General features: G+C 40.0%; 1 protein-coding gene across 1 annotated transcript; it reads right to left on the bottom strand.

Moving 5' to 3' along the window:
- Nucleotides 1-7,804: 7,804 nt before the first annotated feature.
- Nucleotides 7,805-11,657, bottom strand: Adam39 (a disintegrin and metallopeptidase domain 39). Its single transcript, NM_001025380.3, has 2 exons — nt 11,564-11,657; nt 7,805-10,151 (listed from the first exon to the last, which is right to left on the bottom strand). Exon 2 carries the CDS (start codon nt 10,090-10,092, stop codon nt 7,822-7,824), a length of 2,271 nt encoding a protein of 756 aa, NP_001020551.3. The 5' UTR covers nt 10,093-10,151; nt 11,564-11,657; the 3' UTR covers nt 7,805-7,821.
- Between the last annotated feature and the right edge of the window lie 11,540 nt (nt 11,658-23,197).

Genomic DNA, 23,197 nt, shown 5'->3' with positions numbered 1-23,197 from the left:
GAAGAGAGAAAAGAAAATTAAATAAAAATTGAGCCCTTAAAGTCTTTTTTAATCGATAAATTGTTGGGCAAAATTATTAGGAAAGGCAAAAGAGAACGGTAAAGAGATAGAAGGGGTGGAGAAATGAAATAAAAATGCTTCTTTCAAGGAAGCATGGAAAGGTACAATGTATAGAAAGAGTTAAATCAACAATTTTAGGAAAATATCATATAAGCAATGTTAGAAGTCCAACAGAGAGATAAGCTAAAGAACACAATGATCCAAATGAAAAATGCAATAGCATTTCAACAGTAGGTCAAATGACACAAAATAGGAAAGAAGCACCCTCAACGGCAGGCTGTTTGAACTACCTCATCAGAAAAGCAAACAGTAATGAGAGTGATAACACCCACGTAATTATGTGACAGTATCAAATTAATCAACACGCGCATATGCACGTCTTTAAAAGGGTAAGGTGAGAAATGAAGGCAGGGAAGATGGACGGGTAAAAGGAACATGACATGGGGAAAAGGCCATAGGCATCAAAAATGGATTTGACAACCATATTGATCACCCTGCACAAACTCAACTCCAAATGGATCAACGATCTTAACATAAGGCTACCTAGCTACCTTAGATCTGATCTAAGAGAGAGTGTGGAACTAGTCTTGAACTCATTGGAATAGGAAAAGATTTCTGAACAGAACATTATTAGCATAGGCACTAAGATCAATAATAAATAAGGTGGACTTCATGAAACTGAAAACCTTCTGTGTAGGATAAGAGACCACCATTAGGGGCACACTGGCAAGTTGCAGAATGGGAAAAGGTATTTACTAATTATACATTTAATAGAGGATTAGTACTGCAAACATATAAAGACATAAAAAAAAAAGAAAATGGACAGCACGAAAACAACCTGATTTTAAAAACGAGGAACAGAACTAAGCAGAGAGTTCTCAAGAGATGAAACAACAATGAATGAGAATCATTGAAGAAATGTTCAACATCCTTAGTTATGGGGGAAACGCAAATTATAACTACTTTGAGATTTCATGTTACCCAAGTCAGAATGGCCAGGATCAATGAGACAAAGGACAGAGGATGCAGAAGAACTGTGACATGTCATGTGAGGGATAGGCAATACTTACTCACTGCTGGTGGGAATGCAAACTTGTGCAGCCACTCTAGAAATCTGTTTGATAGTTCCTAAGGAACCTAAAATTAGATCCTCAAGATCTAGCTGTGCCACTCTTGGGCATATACCCAAAGCATTCCACATCTACTATAGAGACACTTTCTTTTTCTTTTTTCTTTTCTTTTATTGGAGATTTTCTTTATTTACATTTCAAATGTTATCCCCTTTCCCGCCCCCCCCCCCGGAAGCCCCTTATCCCATCTTCCCTCTCCCTGCTTCTATCAGGATGCTCACCTACCTACCCACCCACTCCCAACTTCCTGCCCTAGCATTCCCCTTCACTGGGGCATTGAGCCATCACAGGACCAAGGGCCTCTCCCACTGATGCCCAACAAGGCCATCCTCTGCTACATACATGACTGGAACCATGGGTCGCTCCATGTGTACTCTTTGGTTGGTGGTTTAGTCCCTGGGAGCTCTGAGAGGTCTGATTGGTTGATGTTATTGTTCTTCGTATGGGGATGCAAACCTCTTCAGCTCCACAGTCCTTTCTCTAACTCCTTCACTGGGGACCCCATGCTCAGTCCAATGGTTACCTGCGAACATCTACCTCTGTATCTGTCAGGCTCTGGCAAAGACTCTCATGAGACAGCAATATCAGGATGCTGTTAGCATGCACTTATTGGCATCCACAATACTGGCTGGATTTGGTGACTATATGTAGGATGGGTCCCCAGGTGGGGCAGTCTCTGGATGTCCTTTCCTGCAGCAGAGACACCTTCTAATTCATGTCCATTGCTGTTTTATTCATAATACCTAGAAATTGGAAACAGCTTAGATGTCTATCAGCTGATGATGGATAATAAAATCTTGGTACATTTAATTGCTGCAATAGTATTTATCTGTTTAAAAAAATGAAAGTATGGTATGTTCTGGTAAATGGATCAAGCTAGGAAAAAAAATCATCCTGAGTGAGGTAACCCAGACACTAATAAATATTGTATGTTATCTTGTATGTATGTATGTATGTATGTATGTATGTATGTATGTATGTATGTATGTATGATATGTCTTAGGCCTTCATTATGGGTGCTACAATCAGAATAACCACAATGACCAGGAACCTGATAAGAGAGTAAAGGGGAGGGGAGGGTCTCTGAAGAAATGACTAATAAAATGTATTGTTATAGATATATAAAGGCAAAACTAGAATAGGATGGTCAAATAGGGATAGAGATGAAGAGAGCAGTAAGAGGAGGGAGTATGGACAGAGTTAAGTAACATTAAAGGACTTTTGAAAAACCACATAGGAACCTACTACTGTAGAATCTTTCTAAAATATCTACATAGCAAGGTGTCTGTCTTAGTTAGGGTTTTACTGCTGTGAGCAGACACCATGACCAAGGTGACTCTTATAAGGACAACATTTAATTGGGGCTGCCTTACAGGTTCAGAAGTTCAGTCCATTATCATCAAGGCAGGAACATGGCAGCATCCAGGCAGGCATGGTGCAGGAGGAGCTGAGAGTTCTACATCTTCATCTGAAAGCTGCTAACAGAATCCTGGCATCCAGGCAGCTAGGGAGAGGGTATTAAAGCCCACTCCCACAGTGACACTCCTATTTCAACAGGGTCACACCTTCTAATAGTGCCACTCACTGGGTCAAGCATGTACAAACCATCACAGAGTCTAAATATTAGGGCACTCAAAACCCCAACTAGATCTCACCATCATATGCCATCAAGTAATACCTCCAAGTAGGAACGAGTTACATCTTCTTGAGCTTTTTAGCCCCAAGTGCACTATGAAGACCCCTAACATAATAAGCTATTGCCAAGGTGTTGTTACTCTTTATAAACTTATGGTAGGGCCCTATAAGAGAAAATAGCACCTATGTATGCCATCAAACCCAAAGAAGTCGACCATGTGCCTAAATAGAAGTTTCACCTTACTGGCTAGTCTCTGCGGTATTGGAAGATCCTCTGCATGCTACTGCAGGTGAAGGGCAATTATCAATATCTCCTTGTCATCAAACCTGCCATCTACAACAGAAAGCTTCTAGCGGGATACACTGGCATAACAGTGGCACCAATGTCGTGGGAGAAGACCATCTTCTGACTTGATTTAAGGTCCACTTTATAAGATAGAACCTATACCTGACAGTGATAAAGTGGCCAGGAATCTGAGTCTAGATAGGTCATGGTCCCAGGGAAAGCATAATACCATCATTCTGTTAAAGGAACACAGCAACAACAAGATTACTAATGGCAAACTATATAGCCAAAGATCAGTGCCTCACCCAGGCCTATCAGAGTCACTTCTTACAGAAGACAATAAAGAACAGAGAAAACCAACTGGACAATACAGTGACTGAATGATTTAAGAATACTCCTTTTGCCTGAGTGGTAGTGGCACACTTATAATCCCAGAACAGCAGAGGCAGGCAGACCTATCATGAACTTGATCTGGTCTATAGAGCCAAAGCTACATACAAAACAAAACAAAACAAAACAAAACAAAACAACAACAACAACAACAAAAAACCCTGTCTCCAAAAACCAATAATCAAAATCAAATCAAAACAAAACAAAACAACAAAAAACCCAAACAAACCAAAATCCCCCATCCAACCAACAAACTTCTTTCCTAAATGGGGTAGCTTCATCAATGCCTTCCCCTCAAGCTTGGAGATTTATGCAGATGAGGCAGAAAGATGTTAAGGGCCAGAGCAGACTCGTGACTCCAAGTATATAGTGTCTTCCAGAAATAACAGGACTGCTACACATATGAACTAACAGAAACAAGCAGCAGGCACAGCCTGCATAGGTTCAAGATAGATTTCCAGCCTTAAGCAGGGGAAGTCACAAAGGCTCCTGCTGCTATACAAGAAGGTATCTGAAACTAATACCCACTGTCAGAAGTTGGTTTTCACCAATAAAGTCTCACTGGTTCTATGAACTTCAGGCCGACCCATTGCTAAGGAATAGTCATCCAACACAAAAGAAGCTCAATGCCATTTCTGTGGATTTTTGTTTCGACTCATTTTGCTTTATGTATGGGCATTTTTTGTCTTATTAATCATTTTGTAATCTTGATTTCCATTTTTTTGTGGGGTTTTTGTCTGTCTGTTTGTTTAAAGAAAGAGAGAAAAAGATCACAAATTCGGGTGGGGAGGACCTAGGAGAAGTAGAGGAAAGTGGAAAACATTATCAAAATATATAATATAAAAAAAATTAGGCCGGGCATGGTGGCACACGCCTTTAATCTCAGCACTTGGGAGGCAGAGGCAGGTGGATTTCTGGGTTCGAGGCCAGCCTGGTCTACAGAGTGAGTTTCAGGACAGCCAGGGCTACACAGAGAAACCCTGTCTCGAAAAAAAACCAAAAATAAGAAAGAAAGAAAGAAACAAACAAAGAAAGAAAGAAAGAAGAAAAAAAGAAATTCAATTAAAAAGTCCTTAATGGTCAGAGAAATGAAAATCAAAATGACCCCAAGATCCCATCTTACACCAATCAGAATGACTAAGATCAAAACCTCAGGTGACAACACATGTTGGAGAGGATGTGGAGAAAGAGGAACACTCCTCCATTGCTGGTGGGATTGTAAACTGGTACAACCACTCTGGAATGATTTCTGGAGGTTCCTGAGAAAATTGGAAATAGATCTACCTGAAGACCCAGCTATACCACTCTTGGGAATATACCCAAAAGATGCACCACCATGCCACAGGGGAACATCTTCCACTATGTTCATAATGGCCTTATTTGTGATAGCCAGAAGCTGGAAGCAACCTAGATGTACCAGGACAGAAGAATGGATACAGAAAATGTGGTTCATTTACACAATGGAATTCTATCCAGCTATTAAGAATGAGGGCATTCTGAGTTTTGCATGCAAATGGATGGAACTAGAAAATATCATCCTGAGTGAGGTAACTCAGACTCAAAAGCACATGCACAGTGTGTATTCACTAATATGTGAACATTAGCCAAAACAGGGTACAGAATATTCAAGATATAGTCCACAGAACTCAAAAAGATCAACAAGCCGAAGTGCCCAAGTGAGGATGCCTCAGTCCCACTTGAGAGAGAGAAGAAAGTGAGGGAGGGACCTGGGAGGGAAAGTGGACGGTGTCAGGGGAGGTGGGAATGAGAGGGGAGAGGGGAACCTGATCTGGTATTGAGTGAGGGAAAAGGACTGAAGCCCTGAGGGCCAGCAGAAAGAACGAAAACAGGCAACCTCAGGAAAGAGCAGGTTGGGTGGGGGACCTCCAAAATGCATCAGAGATCTGGGAGGTAAGAGACTCCCAGAATTCAAAGGGAGGGATCTTAGAGGAAATGCTAGTAGGGAGAGGGAATTTATAGAGTCCACCTCCAGCATGGAGACAGGACATCAAGTGAGGGATGGGGTTGCCATCCCACAGTCACATTTCTGAGCCATAATTGTTCTTGTCTGAAAGAACTGCAAGGGATGGAAATGGAGAAGAGCCTGAGGAAAAGAAGGCCCAGCAACAGACCCAAAGTGGGATCCTGCTCAAGGGGAAGTCCCAAGACCTGACACTATTACTTAGGCTATGGAGTGCTCACCAAAAGGAACCTATCATGACTGCCCTGTGAAAGACCCAAAAAGCAGCTGAAAGAGTCAGATGCAGATATTTGTACCCAACCAATGGACAGAAGCAGTTGACCTCTGTTGTTGAATTAGGGAAGGCTGAAAGAAGCTGAGGAGGGTGACCCTGTAGTAGGACCAGCAGTCTCAATTAATCTGGAGCCCTGAGATCTCTCAAACACTGGACCACCAAACAGACAGCATATACCAGTTGATATGAGGCCCCCAACACACATAGAGTAGAGGACTGCCTGGTCTCTGTCCATTCAGAGATGTTGCACTTAACCCTCAAGAGACTGAAAGCCCCAGGGAGTTTAGAGGTCAGGTGGGGTCAGAGGTCATGTGGAGACAGGGGAATGGGGAGGAGGTATGGGATGGGGAACAGTCGGAGGGTGGGTGGGGGACAATAAAATATGGAGCGTAAAAAATAAATTAATTTAAAAAATGACAAATTGTGACTCTCAGATGAAAACATGTTGAAATCTACTTCAGTTGCTAGTAAGAATAACATCTGTTTAGAGGCCTTAAGATATTCTAAATGCAAAGTGCAAAGCAAAATCTCAAGGTTAAGCTGTCTCTTGTGAGACTAGGCCGGGGCCTAGCAAACACAGAAGTGGATGCTCACAGTCAGCTAATGGATGGATCACAGGGCTCCCAATGGAGGAGCTAGAGAAAGAACCCAGGAGCTAAAGGGATCTGCAACCCTATAGGTGGAACAACATTATGAAATAACAAGTACCCTGGAGCTCTTGACTCTAGCTGCATATGTATCAAAAGATGGCCTAGTCGGCCATCACTGGAAAGAGAGGCCCATTGGACAGGCAAACTTTATATGCCCCAGTACAGGGGAACGCCAGGACCAAAAAATGGGAATGGGTGGGTAGGGGAGTGGGGGTGGGGTCGGGGACTTTTGGGATAGCATTGGAAATGTAATTGAGGAAAATATGTAATAAAAAAAAGAGAAAAAAAATCTCAAGGTTATATTACTTATTACTGAAAATTAAAAAAAACCTTTCTCCTGCATGTGACTCCTTTCTGTGTTCTCCAGTGTACTAAGGGATGTGACATGTTACTCAGCATCCAGACATGGCACAATATGCTCCTGAGAGACACACACACTGCCAAATACATGGTGTGTTTATCACCTCTGGACTGGAGGTCAGCATGAAGAGACTAAGGATATTCAGCTCTGAGTGTGGAACCCCATTTTCTGAAGAGGGCTTTGGCAGCTTTGTGCTGAAACCTTTGAGAATCAGGAAAGGCTCCAAGGCCCAGGACTCAGCCCTTTGGAGGTAGATTGTTTTGCAGCTGATTTTTTTTCCCCTTTGAAGATGACAATGCTATATTGTAGGAAGCTGGTAGAAGCACTGTCTACTCTATGGGTAACTATCAATATGATCTTACAGCCACTCATTAGACAATGACGTGGGGGTCATCCAGAAGTTGCAAAGGCACTGATATCTACTGCTAGAGACACCATCATGATACAATTTTAAGTGTATAAGTGGCTGTCCAATGTGACTAAGACAACACTTTTAGTGGATAAACAGATGATGTAGGTGACCTGTAGATGCTGTATTCAAAAGCCAAATAAAGGTTCTGATGTTAGCCAGGTGAGGCAACACCTATAGGAGCTTTAATTAAACAAACCACCCCCCCCCCGCCCCAGGTTTCCAACCTCCCTGAAACTCCCCTACAGAAGAGTTCTACTAGGGAGGTCCACCAGTGAGCAAACAGGACTCAAAGAAGCCCATATCCCATGTGATAAGCAAAATAATAAGGAGCTGGTTTGGAACTGAGAGAGGCAAAATCAAAACCACAGGCTTATAGGATCCCTAGGGTGGGCCTTCACTGACAACACTGTAAAAGAACATGAAGCATTAAGGCGGCTGAGAGCGAAGATCGTGAGTTATGATTGTACTATGATCATAGCTTTATTGAATGATGAGGTATTTCATGCTGAAATACTAAATATCCCTAGGACTTTGTGTCATTGAATTCAGAAACACATAGTGTTTCACATACCAAGATAACACATATTGAACATGGAAACTGGAGGAAGATTTAATAATGACATTTGAAATTACAAATTGTTTTTATTCTTTTTCAGTGTTCATTACATCATTGCCATCTTCTTTCTTTTCTGGGGTGGGAACTTTGGGTTCTTCACTCATAGGTAGTTCTATATAACTCCTCAAGAAAAAAAGGAACAGAATGAACAATATGGAAAAACAAGCAAAAAGAATCCAAAAAAGACTCACTAGCCCAATACTTTTCTTGTGTTTCTTTTCATTATAGTTCGGAGGGCCACTGTCAATACTCCCTCCAAGGCCACTTTTCAGGCAATGTGGTGGGTCCCACCCCCGGTTGCAGTGGCAGTGGTGTAAATTGTTGCACACACCTTTCATGCTGCATGTAGTGGGTGAACACTGACTTGTCCAAATTGGCTTACTGACACACTTCTTATTAATACACACATGCTCTGGACCACAGTCTGTGCCATCTTTCACAATACCAATGTCAGGGATTGTCATCCCAAAATGGTAGTCAGTCCCCCAACAGGTGACACCATTGAGGTGAGTCCAGTGTACAGTGGAATGGTCCCTCAAAAATGGAATGCGTGTTACGTTCTCACATTGAACTCTGCCACAGAGGATGTCTGGGTCATGACATCTTAAGTATGCATCTCTGATCATACCACAGTTGCCAAAACGGTCACCTTGGGTGTTGAGTTCTCTGTAGCAACTGTGATCTGCACTCCTGGCTTCTTTGCCGAAGATTTGCTTACACTGTTTATCTCGATTATTACATCTCTTCTCATAGCAGTAGCCACCATCTCTACAGGGACTCCCATCAAGCAAATAAACGTCATTAGGACACTTATGTGAATGTCCGTTGCACCATTCTGGAAGATCACATTCATTGTCCCTTTTTCGGCAAACTGTGCCTGCCTCCATGATCTGGCAATATTTGCAGCAAAGCCCAAAAGCACAGGCAGCGCCATCTTTGAGGGTGCAGCTGCGCTTACAACATGGATCGTCTGCACAGTTTTTTGCAGATCCACAATCACACTGTTCTCCATCGTCAACCACTCCATCCCCACAGAGCTTGCCTCGGAGGATGCCTATTGACTTCTTTTCCTTGTGCATACACTTGGCAGTAGGGTACTTAGTCCAGAAGTAAGAATAACTACAGTTACTGAACTTCGAGATACCATTATCTGCTGGAGCCATTAAGCAAACATTTCTTCCACATGTACATGAGCTGCTATCATGCTCCATACCCAGATTATGACCAATCTCATGTGCTATAATATGTCCAAAATAAAAAAGATTACCTCCTAACAGACAATCAACTCCACAGTTATAAGATGGCAAACAGACACCTCCAACATAGGCCACACCAAGGTAAATTTGAAAATCAAGATTCACAAAAATATGTGCAATGTCATTTGGAATTCGAAAATTAAGGCTGCGAGCCTTCCAATCACAAAATTCAACTAGGAATTCGTTTATGTTACGTCCCTGCACGTGGTTTTTTTCATTCCACATCTCAACTCCAAGTAAAACTAGCTCAACATCCAGTGTCTCATAAATATTATTTATTATATTGACAATGGTGAATACTTCCACTAAGACATGTGATGTGTTATTGTTATGATAATGAACTCGCTCACAGTCAACAACCAATGCCAGGTCAAGAAAACTCCTGTGGGTCCACCATCCTTCATAGTGGCTTTGCATCAGAGTGGGGTTCTCATTCTGCTGAAGTTTCATTTGCTTTGCTATCTCTTCTGTCAATGCACATCTCATGGGGTATAATTCTGTCTCCTCACTGTCCATCTTGTGAACCAAATGTTCAAATGTGGAAGAAAGGTTCTTGGGCTTGATTTCATAGACTGTGCCATTTATCTGTAATATTCCTTGAAAGCCTCCATAACAGGTGGTAATAGCAACCATAGACTCTGGGTCTCCATCCATATGGCCATGGTAGTAGCAATCATTCTGGACATAAGGCTGGTCCTTGTGCAGAGCACCTTGCTTAGTGTAGGTGAATACAGAGAAGAGTCTAGAAACCAAGAACTTCTTGGCCTTTATGTGAATAAAATGTTTCTGGCCCCCAAAATGCAGGCTATAGGTCAGCCATCCCATAGCCCACATTGGTCTGTTGCCTGTGACCCGTAAGGGTATCACTACTTCTGGGAGGCTGGTGTGCTGAGCATACCCAGTCAAGAGCCATGATGAAAGAATATTCAATATCTCTAGCCAGAGGTACAGATGAGGTATCCTTGTGTATACCACAGCCTTATCCATAGCTATGTTGTCCTCTGTGGCAGCAAAGGAGGATGCCCTTTGTGTTGTCTGCATGCAGTGCTGGCTTTTAATGGTCTGTCTTCTGACTGAGTTGATGCATTAGAGTAGCAGGACTAAATGAAAAGACAGAAATTGGAGTATTTCAGTATGGGCAGGCCACAGTGGAAGAGAAAGAACAAGATGTGAGCTTAAATGGCTGAGGTTTGTTCAAAGGCATGACTCTACAAAGTGCATTAGATTTTTTGTTTAATTCAGTTGAAGTACAGTCAGAGGATGGGGGGTAAGTAAAAATTTTAATTTTCCAAGGTTGGTGCTCTCTGAATCTAGACAGAGAACTCATGAATTTTAAATAAATGAGTTTATATGGCTACAATAAATATTTAAAGCAAAAGTTGTCAGTAAACAGTAAATATAAATATGCATACACAGATACACACATTATATATATATGTATATATATATAAATATATGTATATATATAGAGAGAACTAGAATAAATAAAATTGTTCAATTATCAACAATGAATTATAGTCTCACCTTATTTAGCAGAGATAGTAAATACTGCTCACATTACTTTTTTTTTGCGTTCAACACACACACACACACACAAACACACATGCAGAAATACATACAGAGGACTATTCACACACACTGTAAGTTTATTGTGTAAAATCCCAAGCGATCATAGCAGAAAAGAAGCGAAAAGTATCTATTGAGGAAAAAAATTCTAAATTGTGGGTACCAGTATAATACCCTCAGGTGTTCTCCATGTCTGTGGGTTTCATGTTGTTGTTTTTTAGTATATCACCTTACCTGCGTTTGATTTCATGGTCCTTTAGCCTCTGTCTCCCATTCAAGAGCTTGAACTACGGGTACATATTAGTTATTGTTTTTTTTATATTTCCATTTCCAAGAAAATATATTTTCATTCCTTTGATAGTTTTTAATACTAGTGGTTGTTCTGATGGGAAAGGTTTAATCATTATTGATGTGATACTCTTGATAATCCATATGACTTCATCATAATTTATTCTTAAAATGGCACAAACTCTTCTCAAAGGAAAACAAAGCTATATGATCTGGATTGGCTTTGTACTATGGAAAATAAATTGTACAATGACTCAACATTTCATAACTCTGGAGTGACTCTAACATCTTCTCTCATATAGATACATAGTGCCATGCATTACAAACACCTTAAATTTGACTTTCAAAATCTTTTCTCCATTGTTTTCTTTCCATAGCTTCATCAAATGCATCAATCTCTGTACCATCCATTCTACCTGACATTTTTTCTGATGTAGTGTCTAACTCAGTGTTATTCAAAGCAGAGTAACCACACATTATAAAGGTTTAGAATGCCCAGTCAAATAAATAGAGTAGAATAGGAAAGAAGACAGATATAATTCTTTTATCTGGTTATGGTTTGAAATACTAAATAAGAGTCAAGGTGTGTGTTTCTGTGTGAACTCATACTCTAAATATTTGTATTTCTATCCCTAGTGTTAATTCTTGAATGACTTACTAGCAGGTGAAGTGACAATGTCCATGACCTTTTCTATTGATAGTTGCTTCATGTCACATCTGCAGGGTAGATTTTTCTTGTGACTTTACATGACAAAGAGAATATTGGTCTCCACATTCTTTTCTCTTATAGGGTTGAGTTCTAGATTGAACTGCCTAGCAACAAGAGACTCTCAGGCTACAGAACAGTGCAACTAGCTAAGGTTCTGCCCCATGCTTTTACTATCTCAACCAGTTAGCTTTCTATTGAATCCTCAGTATGAGTAATCAGATTTTCTAGTATGATTCATAACCTTCAAAGTAAATTAACTTCATTTTATTACTACCATTCTGCATTTCCCCTCATTATACTTTCTGTACTTGTGAAAGTCATGTTGTCTACATGGCCTCAGCTGATCCTCACCATTCTTGTAAAACATAGTCCAATAAGCATCAGCATTAGATGGCATTCTAGATGAAGTGCATTCATCAAAAAGCTACAAAATAATCTATCCAATGAGTACAGAGCAAAAACTTAGTATCCAAGGAACATTGTTTAAAAGAAATAACATAGTAGGAAACAATTGAAGTCTTACCAAATGTAGAGAAATGGAAATAATTTTTTGTATTCTATCTGATTCTGTATTCCCAAATGTAGACAAGTGGAAATAATTATTTGTAGTCTATCTGATCATAGTGAATTGAAGGCAAATATCCAAAGCACACATAAAATCAAATATGCATAAACTCTGGAAGATTAAATAGCACAATCCATTGACTGATGAATGGGTCATTGAAGATACAAATTTCTAAAAATAAAAAGTATCATATTTAAGCCTATCAGATACAAGTGTCAGTCACAAACCCAGAGTATAGAGTTCCAAGTGCCTATAAATAAAGAAAGTGATTTCAAATAATGTATAAAGGCCTTATGTAACCAAAACAAGCCAAGCTCTAAATTAGTAGTTGAAAATAATGAATTCATGGTAGATATGAAGGAATAGAAATGATCAAATACAAAAAAACTAATGAAGCAAACAGGGTTTTTGAAAACATAAGATCAACCAACTGTGAGCCATGCTACCTAAAACAGTAAGAAAACACAAGTGAGTGAAGTGAGAGAAGCATAGTGAATCATTACGATGGGTGTGAATGGAATTCAGAACCCCATAGGACATACATTTTCTTAAAGAAAATGTTTGAAGCCCACTCCATGAGATATAATTCATATAAGACACTTGCTAAAGTGGCCAAGAACCTGACATTAGCTAGGTCATGGATCTAGGGGGAAAATTAGTACTGATATTCTGAAATGAAAGCTTAAGGTTCTTTGGAAACTCAATTGTGTTGGAGAGTGTTTTGCCTCGGCAAACACATGAAGGAATGTTACCTAAAGTAGACACAGGTGAAGGGCTAAGGCAGACTTGTGAAGAAGCAGTTTACTGAAGCAGATGCAGTGAAAGGTGGTTCTGCGAATGCAAGCACATGAAAGGACACATGATGAAGGATTTAACCCTAACAATACCCATGTATTGTTACATTGTGTAGTTGAACTCCACTTGTCTGGACTCCATAGAGAGAAATGCACCAAAAAAAGTTTGGTGGTAGGTTATAGTTTCTTGTCACTTCTGCAGACTTGGGCTGATTGGCAGAGTGATGTCAGCTGAGACAGACTCATGTGCTGAGGCAAGACACATGCTGAGGCAAGACCTGTAAAGGACAGGTGATGTTTAGAGGGAGTGTAAAAAGGACTTGACAGAGAATGACAGAGGCTGAACTTGACTTGATTATAGAACTAGCTAGGTGTGCAATGCTTGTTGGTCTTGAGTCTTCACTGATCTTTGCTTCACTGGGGGGTGGGGCACTGCTCCTGACTTCCCTGCTGGTCTATCCTGACACTACTGAATTGGACTGCTGGATTATCTGTAAAGTGTTTGTGAGTGGATTGAGCTACCACTGGTGCTCTGTGAACTGAATTGCTGATTTCCTGACAATACAAATGGAATTATTCCAAAGAACCATTTCTAAACAGGCCCACTTCCCCCATGTCCTTTCTTTTCTGCTACTTCTGTTGGGTGGAGGGAAAGAAGGGCGGCTAAAGCATTTAAGAACCATCATTAAAAATAATTTTCAAGTCTTACGGGTCTACATCTGCACCTAGGACATGGAGCTGATTCTCAGTCTTCTGTGCACCTTCTCTGCCAGAGGAGAGCTTGCCTCCAGGGAGTACTCTGACCCCAGGACCCAGGAGAGATCACCATTATCTCCCTGGTGACTCTCTAAGGTGGAACCACTCAGGAGCACACAGGCCACAGAAGCAGCAGAGCAGCTAGAAATGATCCTATAGGCCTACATCTGCACCCAGGAGGTAGGACTGTTCTGCAGCCCTCTGTGCAATGGTCTTGCCAGGAAAGAGTTGGTCTCCCAGGAGTGCTGACACAGGCTTACAGACTTACAGGAGGAACAAGATCCAGCCAGAGACAACAAGAATATCTAACACCAGAGATTACCAGATGGTGAAAGGAAAATGCAAGAATCTTACCAACAGAAACAAAGACTACTTGGTATCATCAGAACCCAGTACTCTCACCAGTGCAAGTCCTGGATACCCTAACACACTGAAAAAGCAAGATTCAGATTTAAAGTCATATCTCATGATGCTGATAAAGGATTTTAAGAAGAACATAATAACTCCCTTAAAGAACTACAGGAGAACACAGGTAAACAGGTAGAATCCCTTAAAGAGGAAACACAAAACTCTCTTAAAGAATTACAGGATAATACAGATAAACAGGTAGAAACCCTTAAAGAGGAAACACAAAAATACCTTAAAGAATTACAGGATAACAAAACCAAACAGGTAAAGGAATTAAACAAAACCATCCAGAATCTAAAAATAGAAGTAGAAACAATAAAGAAATCACAAAGAGAGACAACTCTGGAGATAGAAAACCTAGGAAAGATGTCAGGAGCCATAGATGCATACATCACCAACAGAATACAAGAAATAGAAGGGAGAATCTTAGGGGCAGAAGATACCATAGAAAACACTGACACAACAATCAAAGAAAATGAAAAAAATACAAAAAGATCCTAACCCAAATCTTCCAGGAAATCCAGGATACAATGAGAAGACCAAACCTAAGGATAATATGTATAGAAGACAGTGAAGATTTCCAACTTAAAGGACCAGTAAATATCTTCAACAAAATTATAGAAGAAAACTTCCCTAACCTAAAGAAAGAGATGACCATGAAGAAGCCTACAGAACTCCAAATAGTTTGTACCAGAAAAGAAATTCCTCCCATCACATCATAGTCAAAACACCAAATGCAGAAAACAAAGAATATTAAAAACAGTAAGGGAAAAAGGTCAAGTAACATATAAAAGCAGATGTATTAGAATTACACCTGAATTCTCTCCAGAGACTATGAAAGCCCAAAGATCCTGGGCAGAAGTCATAAAGTCCCTAAGAGAGCAAAAATGCCAGCCCAGGCTAATAAACCCAGCAAAACTCTCAATTACCATAGATAGAGAAACCAAGATATTCCATGACAAAACCCAATTTACACAATATCTTTCCACAAATCCAGCCCTTCAAAGGATAATAAAGGGAAAATTCCAACACAAGGAGAGAAACTACATTCTACAAAAGGCAAGGAAGTAATCTTTCAACAAACTTAAAAGGAGATAGCCATGTGAACAAAATTCCAACTCTAACAACAAAAATAACAGGAAGCAACAATGACTTTTCCTTAATATCTCTTACTATAAATGGACTCAATTCCCCAATAAAAAGACATAGACTAACAGACTATCTACGGAAACAGGACCAGACATTTTGCTGCATACAGGAAACCCACTTCAGTGACAAAGACAGAAACTATCTCAGAGTAAAAGGCTGGAAAATAATTTTCCAAGAAAATGGTCCAAAGAAACAAGCTGGAGTAGCCATTCTAATGTTGAATAAAATGGAACTTCAACCTAAAGTTAACAAAAAAGACAAGGAGGAACGCTTCATATTCATCAAAGGTAAAATCTTCCAAGATGAACTCTCAATTCTGAACATCTATGCTCCAAATGCAAGGGCATCCACATTCATTAAAGAAACTTTAGTAACGCTCAAAGCACACATTACACCTCACACAATAATAGTAGGAGACTTCAACACCCTACTCTCATCAATGGACAGATAATGGAAACAGAAACCAAACAGAGACACAGTGAAACTAACAGAAGTTTTGAAACAAATGGATTTAACAGATATTTATAGAACATTTTATCCTAAAACAAAAGGATATACCTTCTTCTCAGCACCTCATGGCACCTTCTCCAAAACTGGCCATATAATCGGTCACAAACAGGCCTCAACAGATACAAAAATGTTGAAATAATCCCATGCATCCTATCAGATCACCACACACTAAGACTGATCTTCAATAACAACATAAATAATAGAAAGCCCACATACATGTGGAGCTGAACAACACTCTACTAAATGATAACTTAGTCAAGGAAGAAATAAAGAACGAAATTAAATACTTTTTAGAGTTTAATGAAAATGAAGCCACAACATACCCAAACTTATGGGACACAATGAAAGCAGTCCTAAGAGGAAAACTCATAGCTCTGAGTGCCTGTAAAAAGAAACTGGAGAGAGCATACACTAACAGCTTGACAGCCCACCTAAAAGCTCTAGAACAAAAGGAAGCAAATTCACCAAAGAGGAGTAGACTTCAGGAAATAATCAAACTCAGGGCTGAAATCAACCAAGTGGAAACAAAAAGAACTATACAAATAATCAACCAAACCAGGAGCTGGTTCTTTGAGGAAATCAACAAGATAGATAAACCCTAAGCCAGACTAACTAGAAGGCACAGGGACAGTATCCTAATTAACAAAATCAGAAATGAAAAGGGACACATAACAACAGAGTCTGAGGAAATACAAAGAAATCATCAGATCCTCCTATAAAAGCCTATATTCAACAAAACTGGAAAACCTGGATGAAATGGACAAGTTTCTAGACAGATACCAGGTACCAAAGTTAAATCAGCATCAAATGAATGATCTAAACAGTCCTATATCCCCTAAAGAAATAGAAACAGTCATTAGTAGTCTCCCAACCAAAAAAAGCCCAGGACCAGATGGGTTTAGTGCAGAGTTCTATCAGACCTTCAAAGAGGACCTAATACAAATATTCTTCAAACTATTCCACAAAATAGAAACAGAACTTACTCTACCCAATTTGTACTATGAAACCACAATTACTCTGATACCTAAACCACACAAAGACCCAACAAAGAAAGAGAACTTCAAATTTCCCCTATGATTATCGATGCAAAAATACTCAATAAAAAACTTGCAAACCGACAGGACTGGACAGCTTCTGGGACAGGCGGAACCACAGAGCTGCTGAGGCAGCACCCTTTTCGGGCCGCAGACAGCCGGCCACCGTCCCGACCAGAGGACAGGTGTCTGCCTGGCTCGGAAGGCCTCAGCCTCAGGAGCAGTGGACGCCACCTTGGTTCCGGGACTCCGCCGAACTTAGGAAATTAGTCGGAACAGGTGAGAGGGTGCACCACAGAACAGGACAGCTTCTGGGACCTGCCAAAGCAACACAGCTTCTGGGAAAGGTCCTCTTTTGGGCCTTCTTCTTCGGCCAGGAGGAGGTACAAACACAATATATCTGCGAACCTTTCCTGTAAGAGGAGAGCTTGCCAGCAGAGAGTGCTCTGAGCACTGAAACTCAGAGGAGAGAGTCTGTCTCCCAGGTCTGCTGATAGACGGTAACAGAATCACCAGAAGACCAAACCTACGGATAATAGGGGTGGATGAGAATGAAGATTTTTAACTCAAAGGACCAGCAAATATCTTCAACAAAATTATAGAAGAAAACATCCCAAATCTAAAGAAAGAGATGCCCACGAACATACAAGAAGCATACAGAACTCCAAATAGACTGGACCAGAAAAAAAATTCCTCCCGACACATAATAATCAGAACAACAAATGCACTAAGTAAAGATAGAATACTAAAAGCAGTAAGAGAAAAAGGTCAAGTAACTTATAAAGGCAAGCCAATCAGAATTACACCAGATTTTTCACCAGAGACTATGAAAGCTAGAAGAGCCTGGACAGATGTTATACAGACACTAAGAGAACACAAATTCCAGCCCAGACTACTATACCCAGCCAAACTCTCAATTACCATAGATGGAGAAACCAAAGGATTCCACGACAAAATCAAATTCACACATTATCTTTCCACGAATCCAGCCCTTCAAAGGATAATAACAGAAAAAAACCAATACAAGGACGGGAACCTCGCCCTTGAAAAAATAAGAAGGTAATCCCTCAACAAACCTAAAAGAAGACAGCCACAAAAACAGAATGCCAACTTTAACAACAAAAATAAGAGGAACCAACAATTACTTTTCCTTAATATCTCTTAATATCAATGGTCTCAACTCCCCAATAAAAAGACATAGACTAACAACCTGGCTACACAAACAAGACCCAACATTTTGCTGCTTACAGGAAACTCATCTCAGAGAAAAAGATAGACACTACCTCAGAATGAAAGGATGGAAAACAATTTTCCAAGTAAATGGTATGAAGAAACAAGCTTGAGTAGCCATCCTAATATCTGATAAGATTGACTTCCAACAAAGTCATAAAAAAAGACAAGGAGGGGCACTTCATTCTCATCAAAGGTAAAATCCTCCAAGAGGAACTATCAATTCTGAATATCTATGCTCCAAATACAAGGGCAGCCACATTCATTAAAGAAACTTTAGTAATGCTCAAAGCACACATTGCACCTCACACAATAATAGTGGGAGACTTCAACACACCACTTTCACCAATGGACAGAACATGGAAACAGAAACTAAACAGGGACACAGTGAAACTAACAGAAGTTATGAAACAAATGGATCTGACAGATATCTACAGAACATTTTATCCTAAAACAAAAGGATATACCTTCTTCTCAGCACCTCATGGTACCTTCTCCAAAATGGACCACATAATAGGTCACAAAACAGGCCTCAACAGATACAAAAATATTGAAATTGTCCCATGCATCCTATCAGATCACCATGCACTAAGGCTGATCTTCAATAACAAAATAAATAATAGAAAGCCAACATTCACGTGGAAACTGAACAACACTCTTCTCAATAATAACTTGGTCAAGGAAGGAATAAAGAAAGAAATTGAGGACATTTTGGAGTTTAATGAAAATGAAGCCACAATATACCCAAACTTACAGGACACAATGAAAGCATTTCTAAGAGGAAAACTCATAGCTCTGAGTGCCTCCAAAAAGAAACTAGAGAGAGCACATACTAGCAGCTTGACAACACACCTAAAAGCTCTAGAACAAAAGGAAGCAAATTCACCCAAGAGGAGCAGAAGGCAGGAAATAATCAAACTCAGGGGTGAAATCAACCAAGTGGAAACAAGAACTATTCAAAGAATCAACCAATCAAGGAGCTGGTTCTTTGAGAAAATCAACAAGATAGATAAACCCTTAGCCAGACTCACTAGAAGGCACAAGGAAAGCATCCTAATTAACAAAATCAGAAATGAAAAGGGAAACATAACAACAGATCCTGAAGAAATCCAAAACACCATTAGATCCTTCTACAAAAGGCTATAATCAACAAAACTGGAAAACCTGGATGAAATGGACAAGTTTCTAGACAGATACCAGGTACCAAAGCTAAATCATGATCAGGTTAATGATCTAAACAGTCCCATATCCCCTAAGAAATAGAAGCAGTCATTAATAGTCTCCTAGCCAAAAAAAGCCCAGGACCCGATGGGTTTAGTGCAGAGTTCTATCAGACCTTCAAAGAAGATCTAATCCCAGTTCTTCACAAACTATTCCACAAAATAGAAACACAAGGTACTCTACCCAACTCATTCTATGAAGCCACAATTACTCTGATACCTAAACCACAAAAAGACCCCACAAAGATAGAGAACTTCTGACCAATATCCTTATGAATATTGATGAAAAAATCCTCAATAAAATTCTTGCTAACCGAATCCAAGAACACATCAAAACAATCATCCATCCTGACCAAGTAGGTTTCATCCCAGGGATGCAGGGATGGTTCAATATACGGAAATCCATCAATGTAATCCATTATATAAACAAACTCAAAGACAAAAACCACATGATCATCTCCTTAGATTTGGAGAAAGCATTTGACAAAATCCAACACCCATTCATGATAAAACTCTTGGAAAGATCAGGAATTCAAGTTCCATACCTAAACATGATAAAAGCAATCTACAGCAAACCAGTAGCCAGCATCAAAGTAAATGGTGAGAAGCTTGAAGCAATCCCACTAAAATCAGGGACTAGACAAGGCTGTCCACTCTCTCCTTACCTATTCAACATAGTACTTGAAGTCCTAGCCAGAGCAATTAGACAACAAAAGTAGATCAAGGGGATACAAATTGGAAAGGAAGAAGTCTAAATATTACTTTTTGCAGATGATATGATAATATATATACGTGACCCTAAAAATTCCACCAGAGAACTCCTAAGCCTGATAAACAGCTTCAGTGAAGTAGCTGGATATAAAATTAACGCAAACAAGTCAATGGCCTTTCTCTACACAAAGGACAAACAGGCTGAGAAAGAAATTAGGGAAACAACACCCTTCTCAATAGCCACAAATAATATAAAACACCTAGGCGTGACTCTAACTAAGGAAGTGAAAGATCTGTATGACAAGAACTTCATGTCTCTGAAGAAAGAAATTAAAGAAGATCTCAGAAGATGGAAAGATCTCCCATGCTCATGGATCGACAGGGTCAATATAGTAAAAATGGCTATCTTGCCAAAAGCAATCTACAAATTCAATGCAATCCCCATCAAAATTCCAACTCAATTCTTCAACGAATTAGAAAGGGCAATCGGCAGATTCATCTGGAATAACAAAAAACGTAGGATAGCAAAAACTCTTCTCAAGGATAAAAGAACCTCTGGTGGAATCACCATGCCTGACCTAAAGCTGTACTACAGAGCAATTGTGATAAAAAGTGCATGGTACTAGTATAGCGACAGACAAGTAGACGAATGGAACAGAATTGAAGACCCAGAGATGAACCCACACACCTATGGTCACTTGATCTTTGACAAGGGAGCTAAAACCATCCAGTGGATAAAAGACAGCATTTTCAACAAATGGTGCTGGCACAACTGGCTGTTATCATGTAGAAGATTGCGAATTGATCCATTACTATCTCCTTCTACTAAGGTAAAATCTAAGTGGATTAAGGAACTCCAGATAAAACCAGAGACACTGAAACTTATAGAGGAGAAAGTAGGGAAAAGCCTCGAAGATATGGGTACAGGGGAAAAATTCCTGAATAGAACAGCAATGGCTTGTGCTGTAAGATGAAGAATCGATAAATGGGACCTCATAAAATTGCAAAGCTTCTGCAAAGCAAAAGACACCGTCAATAAGACAAAAAGGCCACCAACAGATTGGGAAAGGATCTTTACCTATCCCAAATCGGACAGGGGACTAATATCCAATATATATAAAGAACTCATGAAGGTAGACTCTATAAAAATCAAATAACCCCTTAAAAATGGGGCTCAGAACTGAACAAAGATTTCTCACTGAATGGCAGAGAAGCACCTGAAAAAATGTTCAACATCCTTAATCATCAGGGAAATGCAAATCAAAACAACCCTGAGATTCCACCTCACACCCGTCAGAATGGCTAAGATGATAAATTCAGGTGACAGCAGATGCTGGTGAGGATGTGGAGAAAGAGGAACACTCCTCCATTCTTGGTGGGATTGCAAGCTTGTACAACCACTCTGGAAATCAGTCTGGCGGTTCCTCAGAAAATTGGACATAGTACTACCGGAAGATCCAGCAATACCTCTTCTGGGCATATATCTAGAAGATGTCCCAACTGGTAAGAAGGACACATGCTCCACTATGTTCATAGCAGCCTTATTTATAATAGCCAGAAGCTGGAAAGAACCCAGATGCCCATCAACAGAGGAATGGATACAGAAAATGTGGTACATTTACACAATGGAGTACTACTCAGCTATTAAAAATAATGAATTTATGAAATTCCTAGGCAAATGGATGGACCTGGAGGGCATCATCCTGAGTGAGGTAACCCAATCACACAGGAACTCTCACAACATGTACTCACTGATAAGTGGATATTAGCCCAGAAACTTAGGATACCCAAGATATAAGATACAATTTGCTAAACACATTAAACTCAAGAGAACGAAGACCAAAGTATGGACACTTTGCCCCTTCTTAGAATAGGAAACAAAACACCCATGGAAGGAGTTACAGAGACAAAATTTGGAAGTGTGACGAAAGGATGGACCCTCTAGTGATTGCCATATCCAGAGATCCTTCCCATGATCAGCTTCCAAACGCTGACACCATTGCATACACTAGCAAGATTTTGCTGAAAGGACCCAGATATAGCTGTCTCTTGTGAGACTATGCCAGGGCCTAGCAAACACAGAAGTGGATGCTCACAGTCAGCTATTGAATGGACCACAGGGCCCCCAATGGAGGAACTAGAGAAAGCACCCAAGGAACTAAAAGGAACGGCAACCCTATAGGTGGAACAACAATATGAACTAAGAAGTACCCCAGAGCTCTTGTCTCTAGCTGCATATGTATCAAAAGATGGCGTAGTCGGCCATCACTGCAAAGAGAGGCCCATTGGACTTGCAAACTTTATATGCCCCAGTACAGGGGAACGCCAGGGCCAAAAAGGGGGAGTGGGTGGGTAGGGGAGTGGGGGGTGGGGTGGGTATGGGGGACTTTTAGTATAGCATTGGAAATGTAAATGAGCTAAATACCTAATAAAAAATGGAAAAAATACTTGCAAACCAAATCCAAAAACACATCAAAATGATCATCCATCATGATCAAGTAGGCTTCATCCCAGTGATGCAGGGATGGTTAAATATATGGAAATTCATCAATGTAATCCACTATATAAACAAACTCAAAGGGAAAAAAAAACATGATCATCTTATTAGATCCTGAGAAAGCATTTGACAAAATCTAACACCCCTTCAAGATAAAAGTCTTGGAAGGATCAGGAATTCAAGGCCCACACCCAAACATAGTAAAAGCAATATGTAGCAAACCAGTAGCCCAAATCAAACTAAATGGAGAGAAACTTGAAGCAATCCCACTAAAATCATGGACTAGAGAAGGCTGCCCACTCTTTCCCTAACTATTCAATATAGTAGTTCTATAGAATCTGTAGAACTTGAAGTTCTAGCCAGAACAATTAAACAACAAAAGGAGATCAAAGGGATACAAATTAGAAAGGAAGAAGTCAAAATATGACATTTGCAGATGATATGATAGTATACTTATGTGACTCCAAAAATTCCACCAGAGAACTCCTAAGCTTGATAAACTACTTCAGTGAAGTAGCTAGATATAAAATTAACTCGAACAAATCAGTGGCCTTACACAAAGGATAAACAGGCTGAGAAAGAAATTAGGGAAACAACACCCTTCACAATACTCACAAATAATATAAAATACCTTAGTATGACTCTAACTAAGGAAGTGAAAGATCTGTATGATAAGAACTTCAAGTCTCTGAAGAAAGAAATCGAAGAA

This window comes from Mus musculus, chromosome 8 (genome assembly GCF_000001635.26).
Source record: "Mus musculus strain C57BL/6J chromosome 8, GRCm38.p6 C57BL/6J".
NCBI lineage: Eukaryota > Metazoa > Chordata > Mammalia > Rodentia > Muridae > Mus > Mus musculus.
The sequence above is the reverse complement of the archived record's forward strand: the minus strand, read 5'-3'. Positions and strand labels throughout refer to the sequence as shown.

What these genes read in the sequence shown, in the direction of transcription:
- Adam39 (NM_001025380.3), bottom strand. Translation starts at nt 10,092, where the DNA reads ATGCAGACAACACAAAGGGCATCCTCCTTTGCTGCCACAGAGGACAAC.